Genomic DNA, 19,078 nt, shown 5'->3' with positions numbered 1-19,078 from the left:
GCGCCCACTGTCAGACCGTAAAGTCGGAAACAGGAGCTTTAGTCACGTCTCGTGTTCTATGCACCTGACATCCTGAACCGACAGAGAAGGACCAAAGCGTCACGTATTTGACCACAGTTCAGTGAAGGAGGACTGAAGAACAGAACTGAGGTGAGGACAACTCTGTCTCTCTCTTATTGCTGAACTGGGATTAAATACTTTACTTCACATCACAACTGACAACAACAAACATCCATTTTACTCTGAACATCAGCAACATCTCTTTGACCGTTCTGTGTGTCTCATGCTCATATACACATGTGCAGATCTGCACCTCTTACCTCTGACCGTGGGTCGCCATGTCGATGGCCCGCCGTACTGGTACCGGAGACCCTCCCTCCGTGACGCTCAGCACCTCCATTGACTTCCTCTCAGGCCTCCTCTTACCATGACGACTCAGCATTGGCGAGTCCACGCGTTTTCTGGGCGGGTCTGCTGAGCGTGGTGAGAACCGGGACACACAGACACAAAAGAGTCAGATATGAAATGAAATTATTGCAGATTTAAGAAAAGGTGTTTTTTCATTCACTTACAACCCAAAGAGGCCTGATGTAGATGGAATAAATTATTCACAGACAAACTAAAGAGATCTTTGGCTTCAGGCAGCGTCGACTTGGGTTCCAGTATTTTTTGAATGCTCTGCACTTTGTTTCTTTATCACCTGTCTTGAAATGTGTCCGTGGAACTGGCATAGCATTTCCTGTAGAGGTCAACATGCTGTGCAGCCTCTCTGTCAAGGTTCAACTCACTCACTGCAGCAACAGGAAAACAGCAAATCCCAGATTCTGAGCTGCTGTTAAGTTGAGCTCTGCAATGCAGTTGAATCTTGACAGGGGACAGTAGAGAGACAGAGGAAAGACAGAGGACACAGTACAGCTGCTTTACCAATGTCTGATCATCTGATCTGGTGCTTCATGACGTGTTGTTGCTGCCAAATGTTCTGCTGCAGTGTCTCTTCATCAGTCACTGCAGCAGCATGGAGGGAGGCCAGAGTGGACCATTTACTTACTGATCTAAATCTGTTATTTGTGGGATTTAGCTGGACTGGCCTACCGATCTCATTTCGTGGCGGGAGGTTCTGGTCCTCGTGGCTCGGATATCTCTCCTTTCGATCCAGAAGAAGGAAGTAGATCATCTTTTCCTGGTTGTCGCTGGAGAGAGAAGACAGTGGGAGCTGAGTGCCAGCTGGTTTACAGCGGGACAGTGAGACGCTCCATCATCACGCGACATATTAAAGAGAAGAATTCATCAAACTGACAATCTCTCTGCAGTCTTCATATATTTCTCTGACCCTCACTTCAGCTCCTTCATCCCCTTCTCTCCCACTTTAATTTGCTTCCTCTGCGGTTTTATCACCTCCCGCCACCCTTCCTCCCCCATTCTCCTCCTCCTCCTCACTCACTCCTCAGACAGCAGGTCTTTGGTCAGTTTGTCCTTGTCTCTGAAGCAGCCCAGAGAGTGCATGCTCTCCAGGACGTCAGGGTCAATCTCCTCGGCTGAGGCCAGCATCCTGATGGCCACCTTCCTGGGGACCGGCTGCTCAGGCTCAGGCTCGTTCTTTCCAGCTCTGCAACACAACATGCACAGCTATCTGTGGAGCTCAGGGTGAAGTCAGCTCTGAGTCAGGGTTTTGAAAACACAGAGAGAGAAATCAGGACTTAAGCTGCTGGTACAAGTTATTGCTTCTGGATTTAAACCAACAGGATGTGCTGCTGCACAAAAAACAAGGATAAAACCTGAAATGAAGCAGAGGCTCTTAGGCACAGTCCTTAGGAGCTGAAAATAGAAATGTGTTGGCACTCAGTCCTTACACTCAGGCAAACCAGCTACATACCAGCTAATGATGAATGAAAATACAAATAAAGTATAAATGTAGTGGGTCCGAGCTGTGTGTCGGCACTCTGAGGTTCATTTAGGTATTAAAAGAACGACAGGATGAAGTTGTTGATATAAGCAGCACAGGGATCAGCTAAGTAATGAATGGGTGTAAATATACAAAACCTCTTTCCATATACAACTACACAAAAGAAACATCTGCATATTTTTAGATTTTCTGTATTTTTCCTTAGTTTCTTTACACAGTTGAGAGTTTCTTATGGATTCATCCATTTCAGAGGCTGTAAAAGATGACAGTGGTTCTGGGTGTGCAGCAGAAACAAGGAAGAAACTAGTTACAGTGAGGAAACAACAGAAAATCACAGCTTTATGCTTTTACATCCCTCACACACTCTTATAAGAGACAGGGGTTCAAATCCCAGCTGTCCTTAGGCAAGACCTCCTTACCCTCACCCTGCCTTTGCACCTTGTTCCTCACTTGTAAGTCGCTTTGGATAAAAGAATCTGATAAATAATTAAATGTCAATGCTCAGTGAAATATGAAGAATAATGTAAATGCCGACAGTTACGGGCTTGTTCCTCAGTATAAGGTATTATATTCCTTATATCTATCTGGACACGTACACGTGATTTCACTAGTGTCCCCATCATAGTGTTTTCATCAGTGGTTTCCTGAAGTCTGGGTGTTGGAAGCTTCACAAAGGCCTGAAGATTAAAACTGAACCACAGCTTCTGCTCGTTTTTCAGTCCTGATCATGTTGGCTGTTTTACTTCACAAACAGTGATCGCTGGTTCCTTCATCACTTAAAAACTAAACCAGTTGGACATACAGTTTTGTATCAGTAATCATGGCTCTGGAGAAATAAAACGACAATGTGCTCAAACTGCTCAATATTACAACCCGGACTGTAGTAAGCCGTAGGACAGAAGCCTCCCGCTGTCGGTGGACACTGCAGATGTGCAACATTTAATATAAAATAGCATTTTGCGTTTTGAGTGTAATTTCAAATCAATCACAGAATTCAGCTTTCTGAGACCCTGGCATAGTAAATCCATTAGAGGCGAGTCCATTAGGAGTGATGGAGAGGAGCTGACTAATGGACCTGCTTCTTCCCAGAGAGGTTTCTATCAGAGATCTGAAAACCTGCCTTTGATGACTGTGTCATTCTGCATTTCCTGCTGCTGCATTTTCCTCAAAGCAGATACATGAACAGGTACACACAGGAAAGAACAGGAAGGTGGATATACTTACAGGTACCATGTATGTTTCTGGATCTGCTCTAACTGTAAGGAAATGACAAGAGGAAATAAACATTAGTGAATCTTATCAGCAAAAGAAGCAAGATGCACAAAAGAGAACAGACTTTCTACTACGTCTCTGTAGTTCATATGCAGCCTAAAGATGACGCGGCCTGTTGCCCCTCGTTCTGTTGGTCTGTTTGGTTTTTGATGTAAAATGAATAAATAAGATTGTTTGTCCATCTGTGTAAAGGTGAATTATGGTATGTACCAGATTCAGCTGCTCTCAGTTCAAATAGCTGCAGACAAAACCTAAGTGAAGGCACATTATCTAACAGGCTGTTATTTTTGTAATGCTTCTATTCTGAGCCAAGACAAATCCTCGACGTGAGATGAAAAGACTTTATGTGGAGCTCAGTAGCTGCAGGGGCAGCAGTGGTGCAACTCTGCTAAATTTAGTCCGAGCCGTCCCTAAGGAAACGGCCCAGACTGTAAAAATCCAAACGGAGGACGAGTCCACCGATGGCAGGTTCCAGCCCAGTGCTGCTGCAGCCAGGTGACATGAGGTGTGCACAGTAGCTTACTGTGAGCCTTTTGTTGGGGTCCACTTCAATCATGCCGCGCAGAAGGTTCTGACAGTCTGGAGGGATGAAGTGGGGCATGTGGAAAACTCCCAGCTTCACCTTCTCCAGAAGATTCCTCAGGTTGTCGTCATCAAAAGGCAGAGCGCCCTGCAGAGACAGGAGAGGAGGAGACACGTCACCGCATCCTGGAGACACAGCAAAGCTAAAGGATCTTCCTCAGTTTGGTGTCGCGTTTATTCTCAAACATGTGTTCAGCTGCATTTCCTACATCATCCAAAGCTACAGTGGTTTATTTCAGAAGCAACATTAAATTGATTTGAGATGAATATTCAAAGAATAAAGTTTTTGTCAACCGGGTCTTGGAGGTACAGTGAAGGAAGTCTAAATATTTGTCTGAAAGTAACAGAGCTCAGTTAAACTCAAAAAGACCTGATGGTCTGTATATCAAGTACTACTGAGGCGTTTCCAAGCCAGAGATAAATAATCTAACCCCAGATAACCCCAGGGCCTTCTAGCACTTAATGTTCCTGATCAGATGCTCAAACCAGACACTTGTGACGTGATGGAGAAGCGGCTCCACGCTGAGCCTCCTCCAGGAGTCTGAACTCCTACCTTCCCCCCCCCCACCTACCTGCAGCTGGGATCTGTTCAGTGGTTTTCAGGAGATCTAAACCCCGGTGCTTTCAGATCCAGAAAAGATCCATACATTTGGGAGAAATAAAACTAACACATGCATCAAGTTGCCCTTTCTCTACAACATACGCCATGATGACATCCTCCTGTTGTCATGCAAACAGCCTGCCAGGTGTTGGCTGAGAGATAATGTGGATTTTGACACACAGGAGAACTGGAGGCAGTCTGTGAGAGTTATCAGTCATCAGAGTCGGTGATGATGAAGCAGTTTGTATCGCAGCCAGCCGCCTCTGCCTCTGCTCTCCAGCTGGGGAGCGTGCTCAGTGACGTGATGACTGATACTGTTTCCTCCTCTCTGAAAACGAGCAGCACAGAGCCAGATGGCCACTGACACTGTGTGGGTAATCAAAACTACACAAGTGGAGAGATTTATCTTCACATGATGACTGCGTGGTGTGTGCTCCATCTTAATCAAGGGACGAACATGCATGTGTGCACACAGGACACAAACAAACATCGTCATTTTCTTGGCTCTCTGACTACTCACTCGTCACTGTCACATTACAGAGCTGCTGCTATGAAACGCTTTTGTTGTGTAATGAGCATTTGTGTGTGACTGCACTGCTGAGTGTCTGTACTATACAGCAGCGTGAATCACACCGGTCTTATGTCTCTGACTCACACACAATTTACTAATGGAAACAGTTTAAACATCTTGATTAGGGGCTCTCTAAACCGTAACGTACTGGGGACAAGTCCCAAACTGCTGACCCACTGACACAACTGCCAGGTAACTGTGTCCACTGTGTCAGGGCATTCAATAATGACCTGAGAGTCATGATGATCTGTACAAACCTTCCTGACCAGGTAGACGTTGTGGCGTTGGAGCACTAATGTGGCTAAAATGACATGAAGCTGGTTCTTTTATCATCATGGTCGGTGTGTTTGTGTGTGTGTGGATGGTTGTGAAGCATCAACAGGTCAGAGCTGCTGCAGGACTTTGAACATAAGGGAGCTTTATGTCTTTGATAGAGTGGTTTGAATAATGAAAGGCTCAGACTGATCATTACAGCATCGTCTTCTCTCACACACACATTAAAACGCTCGCTCTGCCGTCAGTATTAACAACACCAAGGGCTCCAGTGTAAAGGTGGATTTAGATGTTAACCTCTCACTCCCAGGACGAGTGCTGATGTTACTTTGTGTTGACATTTCTCTTCGTCGCTGCTTCACACATAAAGAATCAGGTACAAACTAAATCACCTTTTGCTCCTACAGCACTGCATCCAACCAGGAGACTGAGCCGGTTTAGCTGCGACGGCTCGATTTTACAAATAGATTCAGACACTGGGAGTAAAACCGTTTGACAGAACCGTCAGTCCGCTCGTGTCCTACAGCTGATCACAAACATCACTTGGAACTTCAGGAACAAATCGACCTCAAAAACGCAGGAACTCTTGTTCACTGTAGGTTTTAAAAATAATATTTATGCTCTGACACTGACTGACTGATCAGTTTGTTCACTACCTCAACTCTCACACACACACACACACACACACAGTGATACTGGCTTCACAATGTAAAGTCCGGTTCAGTGGATGCTTTCACTTTAGGGAACACGGCTGGTTCATTCTCTGTTGTTCTGGTGCAGCAGCCATCACTCACCACTAAAAGTGCAAACAGGATGACTCCACAGCTCCACGCATCTGCTTTCCTCCCGTCATACTTCTCCCCCTGGTAAATACAGACAGACAGAGACAGAGACGAGACTCTCATGATGAACTGAGCAGTGTGTGTGCAGCCTTCACAAGTGCTCGGAGCCTCGGCAGCTTTCCGAATGGAAAAATCCACCCATATATGGTTATTCCTGCAGTGTAACATCAGCAATTTGTGCTGCTGACTGCACTGCAGAAGCTATTTTTGGGATGAAATGTTGGAAATTTCCTGTCCTGGTGTATCCAGGCTGCCTCCTCTGCAGCTGTCATTTAGTCATTTCCAGCTTTCCCCAATCTTATATCTTCCAAACACAGAAGCTGATCTGGGTTCAGACCTCAGAGACGTCAGAGTCGAGGTGTCACGGTGTCCTCCTTCACTTTTTTCAACTAGCTTATATTAAATTGTATTTATTTAGTCGATGTCATCGATGTGACATGCATTCTTGTGTAAAAGGTCTGAATCGGTGTAGCTGAATTTCTTAAATGAAACATGTTAACTGTCGTATTTACAGGACTGTGCACTTTACATCTTAAAGTCTCAGTTATTTCATCTTTTTTATCAACTTCTTTTTGCTCCATGAGCTTTTATGAAACCAAATCAGGAACTGTGGTTGAACACTGTTGTGTAGGATGATTTCTACTAATGTCAACAGCGTTTTCTCACGTTATCAAATGGCAAAACATGATAAACTACACCATAGATTCAAATGAGAATCAGCAGTTTGTAAAAGGCTGACTCATCATTTACATGTAGTCAATTAGCAGATGCTTTTCCTTAAGAAAGTTAATGATGAAAGATGACGAAGCTCTGTTTAAGAAAGTTAAAGTACCAAACACACAGTGAAAACACTGTTTGTGTACAGTATGTGCAAATCAAAGAGCAAAAGAGAAATTATATAAATGAAATAGAAATAATAATTATAAATAAGTTCAAATCACATCTGTGTGTGTGTGTGTGTGTGTGTGTGTGTGTGTGTGTGTGTGTGTGTTAGTGAAAAGAGAAAATCAACATGAAAGTTTCTGCTTTGTCATTTCAGTTTGGCCAGTAGTTTGCAGAAATAAGAGGAAATGTCAGATTTTTAAATTGTGTATGAAGTATATATTTTATCCCAAGGGGAGGGAAGAGAATCAGCGAGAAGAGAAGATGGAGCAGTGATGTAAGAGCCATTGTGGTTGGAGCTGCTTTTACTGTAACGAAAGAAAGAAAGCGAGCACTTACCCTGATAACCTCCGGGCAGGCGTAGTGCGGAGATCTGGAAAAGAGGCAAAGAGGTGGTTACGCTGGAAAAGAGACACACACAGCCAGCAGCAACAGGAATAAGAGGCCAGGTGAAGCTCAGAGCGACCTCACGTAACTACAAAAAAGAAGATGAACCTTCGGATTTCTTCGGCTAAGTGACTGTTACGTAACATGAAATGGCCTCGGTCCAAGTTACTGACGGCTCTTTGTGCTGGACAGCAGCACAACAACATTATTACAACAGGACGCTGAACGGAAACAACAGAGGAAGAAGAAGTTCAGTCGTTTACTTCCTGTGTTTTCAGAGGTGGGTTTTCACTGCTCTGGATTTTTACTTCATGGTGTGTCAAAGTACGTGGTACAAATACAAACTATACAATACTCCGAAACTGTTTACAGGTATTTTCTACTAGGATCTTACTCTATACATCTACATCACTACAACTTTACTACTTACACTTCAGTGTTTGTCATGGTTACATTACTGCTGCGTATTAAAGTAGGTTAAAAGATAAGTGATCTGAAAAGTCTGCACTGGTTAACATTTATACGGATTTGTCTTCACCTTTAGTTTTCAGTGCTTTAAAGGAAGAAAAAGAAGTAACAGAGGAGAAGATTAAAGTGCAATCTGTACCATGGATGTGATCTGCTCAACGCGTTTTCTTGTGTACATGTTTCTCTGATCTGCGAGCTCAACACGTCTGTCACACACACACGCAGCACTGATAACACTTGTCTGCTTTTCTCTGTGTGGATTAATCAGAACAAATGAAGCAGAGAGCACAACTTCTCCTAACAGCGTTTCACTGAAACTCTGCAGCTCTCAGAGTAAACACGCGCTCCGTCACTGCCAGCACCCCCCCTCATTATGCTAATGTATGTAAAACCAGCTGATTTGAACAACTCAAACACAGCTGGGTTAAAATACACTAACTGCAATCTAATTACACCAGAGCCCATTTTCATGCTTCTCGTTTGAGGCGACTTGTCCGCGACCGTCCCTGAGTGACATTTAATTAATGCCATTAACGTCACATGCAGCAGATTCATTTGACTTGATACTCGTGCAAGATATTTACAGGATCCATCAGAGGTTCTTCATAAAATCTGCCTGTATTAATGTGACATGATCCTGACATGCACACGGCTCGGGATCAGTCACATTATGCTGTGTCAGGATCAACTATGAGACTCAGAAACTCCCTCATGTATTAGTCAGTTTTGGTAAGAAGCGAGTACTTGGGTCTAGGTGCAGCGATTTGGATGATGTCGAGCTAAAACAGGTTCAATGTACACAGGTATAATTAGAGATATACAACATTCACACACTAAAATAAGATTGGTGACCGTGAGGCTCCGGAGCAGCTGAGCTCGGTTCATTCTTCACCTTCCAAAGAGAATTTAACCAAACAGTCTCATTTGAAGCTAAGGCCCCGGGATTATAGAGAACTCACCCACAGCTGGTCTCCAGCAGACTGTCCCCGACCTGCAGAGACGCCATGCCAAAGTCTGCTATCCTGATGTTGTTCTTCTCGTCTAACAACAAGTTCTCAGGCTTCAAATCTCTGTGGCTGGAGGACGAAAGCGCAGAAAGAGAGGTTGAAGCGTGTCATCAGCTTGTTGTTGGATTCTGGACTGAGCATGGGCTCTCATTCAGTCTGGCTCTCACTGTGTTTCAGATCAGGGCTGAGCAGCTGATTTAAGAAATTCAAAAACTACACAAGAGACTCAGTAAACACAGCATCAGATGAGACTCCTGCCAATTGGAGCCACTTTGCTCTTTCAACCTCTGGAGTTAATTCAGGCCAAATGTGAAAACACTGCAGCTGGATTTACAGATTAAATGCAGAGTTAAAGTAGGACCGAGTTAGTATCAGATCTGTGCTTTATCTCCCTGTTTCCTGCAGAAAAAAAGAAAGTACTGAATAAATCTCATCCTTCAAAGCCAAACACTTGACGTGTAATGCTGAGAGTCAGAGGCTGAACATCTTTGATGTGCAATTGCCCTTAGATACACAGCACGGCAGTCGTGCATCGAGGAAATAAAGGTGCTCTAAGAGATGAAATAAGATCAAGCCTCTAAAGTCGCCCCCGGCTACAGCTGATGAGGAGAGAGGCTGAAGAGGAGACACGGGGAAGGAAGGCTGTTGTTCAGTCATCAAAAGAGAGCAAACACTTCAACGCTTTGAGGAAGCAGATCTCATATGGAATTCTTAGAACTAACTGGGTGCTGCCTTAAAGACTGAGTGGTTCATTAGTTTCTATATGTTGACTGAGCCTTTTGCAGAAGACTCAAATCACAGCAATGTGAGTGTTTATAAGACCACAGGTGACTAAATTAAATCTGGGCTGATTTAAAGTGTGTTTTTCGTAGGATCCCCTGCTGCTGAACCAGCAAAAAAGACATTTATCAAACTGTACGAGGACAGCAGGAGAAATAATGACCAGCATGAAAAAACAACCAAAGACAACAGTGATTGAAGAAGTTGAGAAAAATCTCAGTGGGAAGTTTGTGCTTAAACTTTCAAACTCCTTAAAGATCATTGTTATTTGATTAGTTTACTGGACCCTTCAGGTAAAACACAAAAGACCTGAGCTGCTGCGAGTCGTTCAGATCTGGAGAAAAATATTCCAGCAGGAGCCCTGAAGGAAACAGGAAGTTGACAAGTTATTTCCCAAATATCTTTTAGATGTGCTGCAGTGTTTTTTACCTGCCATCACTGAATAGTTTTCATTTGATGAACATTTGAACAGTAGCTTTGTGGCTGCAGCCTCTCCCTGTATGAACATTTGATTTCAGATATAGTTTCCTGTGTTGCAGTGGACAGTCAGCTGTAAACAGCAAAAATAAATATTGTGTGAAGCTGCAGGTTTTCTTTTTTTTAAAGTGAGCCACTTTCTCCACTTAACGTAAAAAAATCATTGTTATGAAGCAACAGAAAATCTGTTTTCAGCCAAACCCAACCCAGCGTGAACCAGCCACCTCCAAACTACAGACTAGCGAGAGCAACAAACCATATGGAGTGGCTGTGGCAGAAGTCCAGGGCCGAGATGATCTGTCTGAAGAACTTTCTGGCCTCTTTGGGTGTTAACCGGCCTTTCTTCACCAGGTAGTCGAACAGCTCCCCACCAGACACATGCTCTAGCACCAGATACCTGCACAGGTAGGAAAGATGGGAAGTTGTCAAATCTGCCAGTGAAACGTAGCGAAGGACAAATAGAAGGTGTCAGAAATAATGAAAGAACTCAGTTTAGAACAGTGTCTGAGTAAATATAGCTGAGCTACTTTTCCACAGAGATTAAGCAGATTCATCAAAAGAAATCCTCCGTTTCATTTTTCCTGCAAATCAAAGAGGAATTAATGAAATAACTGAGTCATAAACTACAGAGTATTAGGCTGCGACATACTGAAGTTACCACAGTACATCGACACATAATGTAAATCCCTGAGAAAATCCTCAGCCCGTGCTGGTTCGTGTGCCTCGGGTTTAAACCGTTTTATCCATCTCCTCCCATCATTTATCTCGCAGACATCGCTGATCCTCGCTCCGCGTGGAGAGCGGCTCCTCCTGCAGCCCGTCTTCTCCTCGTCCTGATTTATTAGCAGATTAAGGGATCTGCTCAAGCGCTAACCTGTCAGAACTATTTAAATTACAAACGCGTCCACGTATGAACATTTCTGCAGCAAACAGTTTGGATGCGTGATGCCCAACCGTCCCTGTCGTCGCAACATTAACAAAACAAATTCCTGTTCCCTCTGACAGCAGCGCCTGTATCAATTATTGAACAGCGCATTAAAGTGTGACAGTGGAGCACAGGCTAACGCAGCAGATTAATGTGTACAATAAAACATGAATATACATTAAAGCTCCACTTTGCAGGGGGCAGGTTAAAGTGAGAGGAACCGAAGAAGCATCTCACACTGTAAAAAATATTCATGTTACCTTGATGTAAATGAGTCAGAATTACAATAGTTTTAATTTCATCTAAATGTTACACATGAGTTGTTCTGACTTTTGAGTTTGTCAGGAAATAAGAAATCAGTTAAAGTCAACGTCGACATCTTTTCCCACTTTCCCGCTTATCAACCTTTTGCTTCGTCCAGGAAACTTCAGCTTCAGTTGTGTAATCGAATCAACTAAATACTGAAAACTAAATGATAAGACAACTACATTTAATGTCCAATATATAATATATATAAATAACATTTGACCAAACCCCTGGATGAATGTACTTACAGGTATTTCTTGTTTTCGTAGACGTCATGCAGCTTTAAGACGTGGGGATGCTCTATGAGTTTCAGAATGGCTATCTCCCGCTCCACCTGCACAGGGACAAAACACAGATGAGTTAAACCAACACAATGAAGAGCTCGGCACACATCGTACTTTAAACACTTTCAAATGGAAAAAACGTTTTCCTTAAAACACTAAATGCTGAGTTGGGATTATCTTCGTTAACATCATGTGAAGCTCACATTTGATACAGAACATGGTTGGAATCATGTTTTAGCTCTTCATAAAACAACCTTTGTGAGAAATGACAGACCCTGAACAGTCCTGCAGATTCTGAACATCTGCCTCCTCCCACAGTTTGTGTGCAGCACTGTGTCAATACGTGATGCTGCACATCAGCATCATGGTCGTCACCCTGATACCTGGCTGTTCCTCATCTTTGATGCAATTCAAAATAAAAGCAGGTCCCCAAGATAAAAGCAGACAGATTTCCATATCTAACTATGGTGAGCTAACTGACTGCTTCTGCATCTTTCAACACACAACATCAAAACTAAAGCGAATTCTCTGGATCGTAACTTTGAGGATAAGTTGACGAGCAAGGTTAGCATCTGAACTTCAGCAGGAACCGGACGGCTTCGTGTTTAGGGCCAGAGACAGAAGATGTTGGAAGACACCAACACACGGGTGGGTTTGGTCTTTTGTTAGATTCTAACAATAACAACAACAACAACAAATCATGATTTCCTGCCCGATGACAGAGTCGGGTTTGCTGCAGGCCAGTGTCACGACATGACACAGACGTTTATGAAGAGTAAAATATTTGGACATGCAGATGCAGCCTGCAGCCGCGTCAGCGCTAACCTGACACCTCAGCAGGCTGCAGGGAGAACTGAGTTTAGCAGCAGTTCTTCTGCAGACGGCATCAGCCCGACATGTTATTACAGCACATCTCGGAGCTCATTTAGTCTGGTGTGATTCCTGAGAAACGTGCAGCTGAATCACGTATTAGAAAATGTTCCAGCACTGAAGAAAACAAGGTTGTTGTTTTTTCTTGGAACTGCTCTTTTGCACCAGTCCTCAACTGTCTGGTGTCTTATTCAGACAGTTCCTCACCCTGTGGAGTCATGTTGTGTTAAACACAACCCAGGTGAAAGCTGAGAACGTTCTGCTTTAACGTTCTGCTGTGTTTAAGCAATAAACCCCAATCACAGGTGGTGCTCTGTTTTAACTACACATTACATTTTAAATTATACACTTCAGGTTAAAATGAACATTTATTGTAATTTATTGATGGTGTAATTGTAAATCATTATTTTATATTAAATACATTATATTCAATATTATTCAATATATGAGATTTATTTTTAATTTTGCATTTTTCTTACCAGTTGTTAAAGATACACAATTCATTGTCTCTTTATGGGATTTGTTAACTAGAGGTAACAGAATTCAACACTACAAGTACCATTTTATATTATTTACTGAAGTTGAAGTACCAGACTGCTCTTAAAAGTACTCTGTACTGCAGTAGGACAGTTATTTCCGAGTTCCTCATAAAAACAAAGTATTTTAAGCTCGATGCTGTTGATAATATAAATGTCCAGATTTGTTCCACGTGTTCAGTTTAATTAATAAAAAACATTCACAAACTAAATTCTTAGTAAGGACCGATACAAAAACCAATGTTACACAACAGAGAATCATTTTACTGGATTATAATTATTAATGCATTTAATAGGTTTCCCCATAAATATGTTCCTCTAAACTGTAGTGGAGTAACAGTAACAGCAGCAAAGTTCAAGTACCAGAAAACTACAGTGGAGTACTGTGAGTAAACATACTTGACCGTCCTCATCCTAAATCAAACCCTAAAGCTCTGACAGATGCTGGTGTTTCTGCTGCATTAGCCACTTCCTCAGTGTTGGTGTGTTGAAAATGTCAGATCAGTCTTACAAGTGTTCGTGCCGAGAGAATCAATGAAGGAAACTGTGCTGGAATCAGTGGGGATCTAAACCACAGGTAATCAAACTAATCCTTTGCTGATAGAACCTATTGATTCCAGATCATCATCAGTGCTGGGCTTTAAGCTGTGCAAAACTCTATCAATCAGCTGTCAATCATCGCTCTCTGATGGCTCATTTTGTCCTCATGACTCTTTTCCCGCCCTTTCGTCTGCTCACACTCTGGATCGCCCTCTGGTGTCGTCGCTGACGGGTCTGAGAGGCCAGAAGCAGCACAGAAGACCAGAAAATGAAATTTCCTTTCCATCAAAGCGGACCGTCTTCAAAGGTCTGTCACGGCGAGTGGTGGTGGATGGCAGCAAATAAATTAAAAAATGCCTTTAATCTTTGACCCAGTAGTTTCCCAGAAGCCATTGTCACACCATCGTCTTCCTCAACTGCTTGCATCCTGCAAATCCTCTCCCGAAGCTGAAGAAGCAAAAGAAGCTATTCTAATGTCAGCTGCTTATAAAAGACTGAAAAACTGGAGTCAGTATCAAGAATTTCACAGTAGTCGCTAATACAACAGCTTCAATGTGCTCATCAGCCAAGAAACTGAAGTTTGGTTGTTTTACTTTCAATGCCAACTTGGTATTTCTCTGTCCTCTGCACCAACTGTAGGAAACATTAAGACAATCACGACAAATGAGTTTTAGTTTTTAAATGAAAGAAAATGTTTCAATTCATGAGATGAACTCAGGATAGAATCATAGAAAAGCTTCCTCGAAATATCATCTGAGACAGATTATAGATTCTGATATACTATAAAAACAGTGCCTAAAGGACGCGTCGCACTCTGACGCTGAAGAAACTGATGAAATGTTTTCAGCTGCTTGCTGCAGTGCAAATCAGAGAGAGTCCACAGAGATTTTATCAAATACCTGCATGTTAATGAAGCTTTGAGCCACAGCCCGTGGACTCCCAGGTGTCACACTCTCCCACCTTCAGGTGAACACCCACTGACTCACGTCTGGGGTGGATGTAAGTGCAGCACATCAACTCATGCTCCTGCCATCACATCCTAATTACCCTCGTTTTCATCTCCTCACACCACCGTGCACACACAATGTAGCATGGCACACGCTAATTAAACACGTGTACAAGGTAAACAGACGTTCAGCCCCCCTGCCCTCTCTGTGTGAGCCGCGACATTCGTATTTATTAAGTTCAATTATGATCCATATGGTTTGTTTAATGTGCAGCAATAATGTGGGTGGGTGGAATATGATGGGAGAATAAAAGGTCTAAGATTAGCCCCTGTTCCATTAACTGTGTTAATGTAAATTAAAGCAACATTTAGTCGTAAGTACAAATGGATGAGGGCGCTGTTGTCGACCATGACGGCAGCAGAGAGTAAAAATCTCACATCCATACGGACTTTAAGTTTAAGTTTGTAAAAGAGAAGAGGTGATGACGTGTTTGTGTTTCTCCTTCTGACTGATGTAGCAGAGTCTCCTACGAGGATGGTAGCCAAGCTCTCATCCGTGCTGGAGAACGTCTCCCACCTCCTGTATGATGCAGTGTCGTCTCTGAGCAGCTCCTTCAGTGACAGACTGTTCCATCCTAAATGTCTGAAGGAACGATATCGAAGGTCTTTTCTTTTCTCCCTGCTGCTGTCAGACTTTAGAATCAGAGCTGCTCCCAGGGAACCATTTTCACTATTAGTCACTTTAAAACTTTTTTAAAAGTGTGCAATACAAATGACCCATGGTAAAATAGCTTCTATGAATGTGTATTTATGAGATATATATATTTTATTTTTTTCTTCATTTCAGAGTGTATATACTGTATTTTATATTCTTTTTTTGCCGTACAATGGGACTGTGGAACAAATAAAGGTTCATCTTAGATTAAGACTCAGATTAAGAATAATATTCATCAAACTGGACAGAGAGACTTAAAGGACCGCTACGATGTGCATGCAGACGGACAAAGGCAGCTGAAGAAAGATTCTCACTTATCCAGGTCAGGTTTTTAAAGATTTCACTTCATCAGTTCTGACAGTTCTGGTTTGGAGAAGCAGGCTATAAACTCGCTGCTGGATTGTTGTTCCATATAGTATTCATGTGTTTCATTAAGACCACCTGAGTCGAAGTGTTAATGACTGTGGCAGAGCTGACCTGACGCCACCAGAAGGCTGCAGTCATTTGAGATTCTCCCCGACCTTCCTAAAAGACATGTTGTACTTGAGTACAACATGTGCATGATTCTGAATCGTTGCAGAAATGTGGAAAACCACATCCAGATTCTGGTCATCTTCAGATTTCTATCGCACGTTGTGCATCATGCAGAACATCGTGTTCTTAATCTCATGCCTGTATTACAGGGATGTTGGTTCAGTTTAGTCTAAATGGGCAGAAGCTGTATAAAAATGGATAACAATACTGGGATATCAGTGTAAAACGGTCTATAGTTAGTGGTTTCATGGCTGGAGACGGGTTTTTAAAAGCAACCGCTGAGTCCCACTCAGGTTTCAAGCACTCCAGGTCTCACCCTCTTCGCAGTATCTGAATCCACAGCACTTCAGATCTAGGCAGCACCTGCTGGTTGTGGTCTGCGTCTCGGTTACTGTGATCTGTTGTGAATCCTGTCTAGTCGTGTACTGGTGGTACACTGCTCACCTCAATTATCTCAGGCTCATCCTCTGTTGAGCCGAATTAGCAAAAATGTTTCCAGCTGTGTTCACTGTCATTAAAAAGGCATTAACATATAAGCTTTTGCCAAGTTAAGTCATGCATACAGCAAAGCAGACTAAGGGTGGAAGAAGTGTGCGTTTAGTTCAAGGCCGCTCAAAACTCTCATATAAAGCAATTATTGCTTATGAATATGTAGATGTATCCTTTCATAGACCAACACAGACAGTGGTGTGCACGTTATCTCCCATCATCTGGTCCCAACCTTCAGATATTTATGATATCTGTTGACAGGTTCAGATCAGAGAAGGTTTTAATAATCTAACTGCTGTGAGTGAGCCAGTCGTGTGATAAAGCTGAATGAAGCTTGAGTGTCTCTTAATTATAGTCTAATGTCCTTTGTGTCTCTGAAGGGAGCTTTCTAAAGTCTGAGACGGTTGTCAGTGTTATCTCAGATCACGGCCTTTGACATTTAATTTCTTAGCTTTTATAACAAAGCACATTACCCCCTCGTGTTATTTACAAAAAGGTATTTCAGGCAACACTGTGCATATTTACTGCTTTAACTGGTATTTATCTGTCGTTGTTTGACTGCTGTTAATCACTTGACTCACTGTAAATATACTTTAAATAATGATTTGGCCTTGATATTAGTCCTCTTTCTGTCAGAGTTTTGTACAAATATTACAACATCACTTTTGAACTATTTGCCGTAGTTAAATAGTTATTAAAATGTGTGTGTTTAATGTCATTTTATTAATTAATAAACAGCAAAGAATGACAAATATTAATTAAATTCATGGTGTTCAGTATCTGATCTGATTAAATCCTATCTATCGGATAGATTTCAGTTTGTACACGTTAATGATGAGTCCCTTTAGGCAATATTATTAGGAAACACTCTATAAATTTCCATTGTTATGCAGATGATACCCAGCCATATTTATCTATAAATAGCTATACAAATAAAATTGAATTGAAAATTGAATCTGAGAATATGTTCAAAGATAAAGGACTGAAAACATAACAGACTCTGTATGTGACAGGTTTAACACTTGGCTCTCAGTGGAGTTCCAGTTCCAGCTCCTGTGGTGAGTTAATCAGGGTCTAAGAGGCATCAATGAGTTGATTAAGTCTCTTTTCACCTTGTCCGTTTGGCCTTTTTCCATCTAGACTACGACAGAAAGTCTTTTATCCCACGCTGTATCACTAACTCTCTGTGTCCTCGCTGCTTCCATCTTCATCAACCTGCTCCTGTGTCACCACAAGAGTTTCTGTCCATTGGTGTTATTCCAGACTGACAGTTGATTACACCTAAACTTGAGGTTACCTATCAATCCAACACATTAGCCCAGACATCCTCGGTCACATCCTCTCAGACTACATGGGATACATTATCCCACCTGCTGTGCTCAGAGACGGCTCTGGGTTCTCCTACCAGTTGTAAATGTCCTGAATACCTCAACAAGGCCACAGATCGTGCAGATCCAGGTCTATGCTGTAACAGTGGAATCACCATGTAATCACCAAACTGGGCTCAGAGGCTGCTGCACAACATCCACTGAACTGAGAAGAACAGTGGCTGCAAATTCCCCCACAGATCAGATGCACCTGTCCTGGGGGAGAACAGAACTATAAAGACATCCACAAGAACACAGTAGAGTTTCTATCCACAAGTGTGAGGCCCCTGTTGAACCTGTGTTAGCAGTTAACGGTTCACAGCATCATTTCATCGATCTGGACTACAGTTCTCTCTGTTCCCCCAAAGGTTGGCACTGTCAGGATGGTTTACAATCAGTGAATGGTGTAAAGTCACATGAGGAATTCATCAGACAACTCCATTCTGAATGCACTCTGCCTGCCCCAGTAAATTCTCTAAGGACGCAATCGTCTTGAAAACAGCACACATAAAGATCGCCTGTGCAAATAAGGTAGTTCAGATGTTTCCCTCTCCATCAGTGACGGGGTTTTTAAACAAGTAGGAACAGCAGAGAAAGTAGAGGACGCTGATTTGAAATTGATGAATCATCCACTACAACAGTGAGACACTAATAAACCTTAATGGATAAATTTAACAAATTTAAGACACAAAACGTTTCACTAATATTTTGAGAAATCACTTGTTAAATGTATTTTTTATTTTAAATCATAATAAATTTAATCACCTTTTACTACAAATCACAAATCTGTAGCTTAAACAGACATCGTGCAAACAGAAGAGGAGGTTCCACTAATTGTGTCTAATCTTACAGTAGTTCAGTAACATCTAATAATACTAGAACTGCATAATGAAACAAACCATGATCAGACTGAGTGGTGAGACAGGCGTCCAGATCTTTTCTCCCCTAAATTACCGACAGATTATCAGTGATAATTTAAAGCTGACTGAGAAGTTCGACAGCTGGGGAACACTAATGGTGACCGAGGAGATCTTCCATATGGTCAGTGACTCAGACCTTACAGCACTAAATGGCTTAGTTCACAGTGAGTCAATGCTGCTCGTCATCCTCTAGGTTTGGCCTCTGACCACAGTACGACTCAAATGTTATGAAGGTTTGCAAAAATGTGCAGTAGCTCTAAGACAGCGTGTGAGATGTGAGACGTGCACGTGTTCTCTGCTAACAATGTGTATTTAGCCATGTTTGTCTCTGTTGTCTCTTATGTAACATACTGAGCATATGGATGGACTGAGGTCACGCTAATTTCTCTGCAGCAGAGATGGAAAAAAGTTCAACCTTCATTTTTTGTGCCAGTCAGAAGGATTTCATGTCCATCTAAGTCTTACAGTCGTAGGAAACGTGTACTTTCAGCATCGAGATGTTATAGCAGAATAAAAAAGGTATTTTCAGAACTGTTGTTCTCATGAGCCATGGAACAAAAATCTGTGTCGTCCCAGTGGTCACTGAGGAGGAAGTCCAGCG

The 19,078-nt window shown here is 42.4% G+C and overlaps 1 protein-coding gene across 8 annotated transcripts in view; it reads right to left on the bottom strand.

Moving 5' to 3' along the window:
* LOC113174283 (serine/threonine-protein kinase BRSK2-like) overlaps positions 1-19,078 on the bottom strand; it is a 94,183-nt gene that overhangs the window by 21,630 nt on the left and 53,475 nt on the right. For 4 of the 8 annotated variants that reach the window (XM_026378152.2, XM_026378146.2, XM_026378148.2 and 1 more), the window contains exons 3-12: positions 11,525-11,610; positions 10,302-10,442; positions 8,741-8,857; positions 7,266-7,299; positions 5,997-6,065; positions 3,699-3,845; positions 3,128-3,159; positions 1,442-1,606; positions 1,093-1,190; positions 321-474 (exon numbers count right to left, since the gene is read on the bottom strand). In XM_026378152.2, the coding sequence (XP_026233937.1) occupies positions 321-474; positions 1,093-1,190; positions 1,442-1,606; positions 3,128-3,159; positions 3,699-3,845; positions 5,997-6,065; positions 7,266-7,299; positions 8,741-8,857; positions 10,302-10,442; positions 11,525-11,610 (1,043 nt within the window). Of the gene's footprint in view, positions 1-320; positions 475-1,092; positions 1,191-1,441; positions 1,607-3,127; positions 3,160-3,698; positions 3,846-5,996; positions 6,066-7,265; positions 7,300-7,421; positions 7,548-8,740; positions 8,858-10,301; positions 10,443-11,524; positions 11,611-19,078 lie in introns of those variants that run through there. The other 4 variants (XM_026378149.2, XM_026378147.2, XM_026378151.2 and 1 more) reach the window with 2 other exon arrangements.

Source organism: Anabas testudineus, chromosome 3 (assembly GCF_900324465.2).
Source record: "Anabas testudineus chromosome 3, fAnaTes1.2, whole genome shotgun sequence".
NCBI classification, from domain to species: Eukaryota; Metazoa; Chordata; class Actinopteri; order Anabantiformes; family Anabantidae; genus Anabas; species Anabas testudineus.
This window is presented reverse-complemented; position numbering and strand designations above follow the sequence as displayed.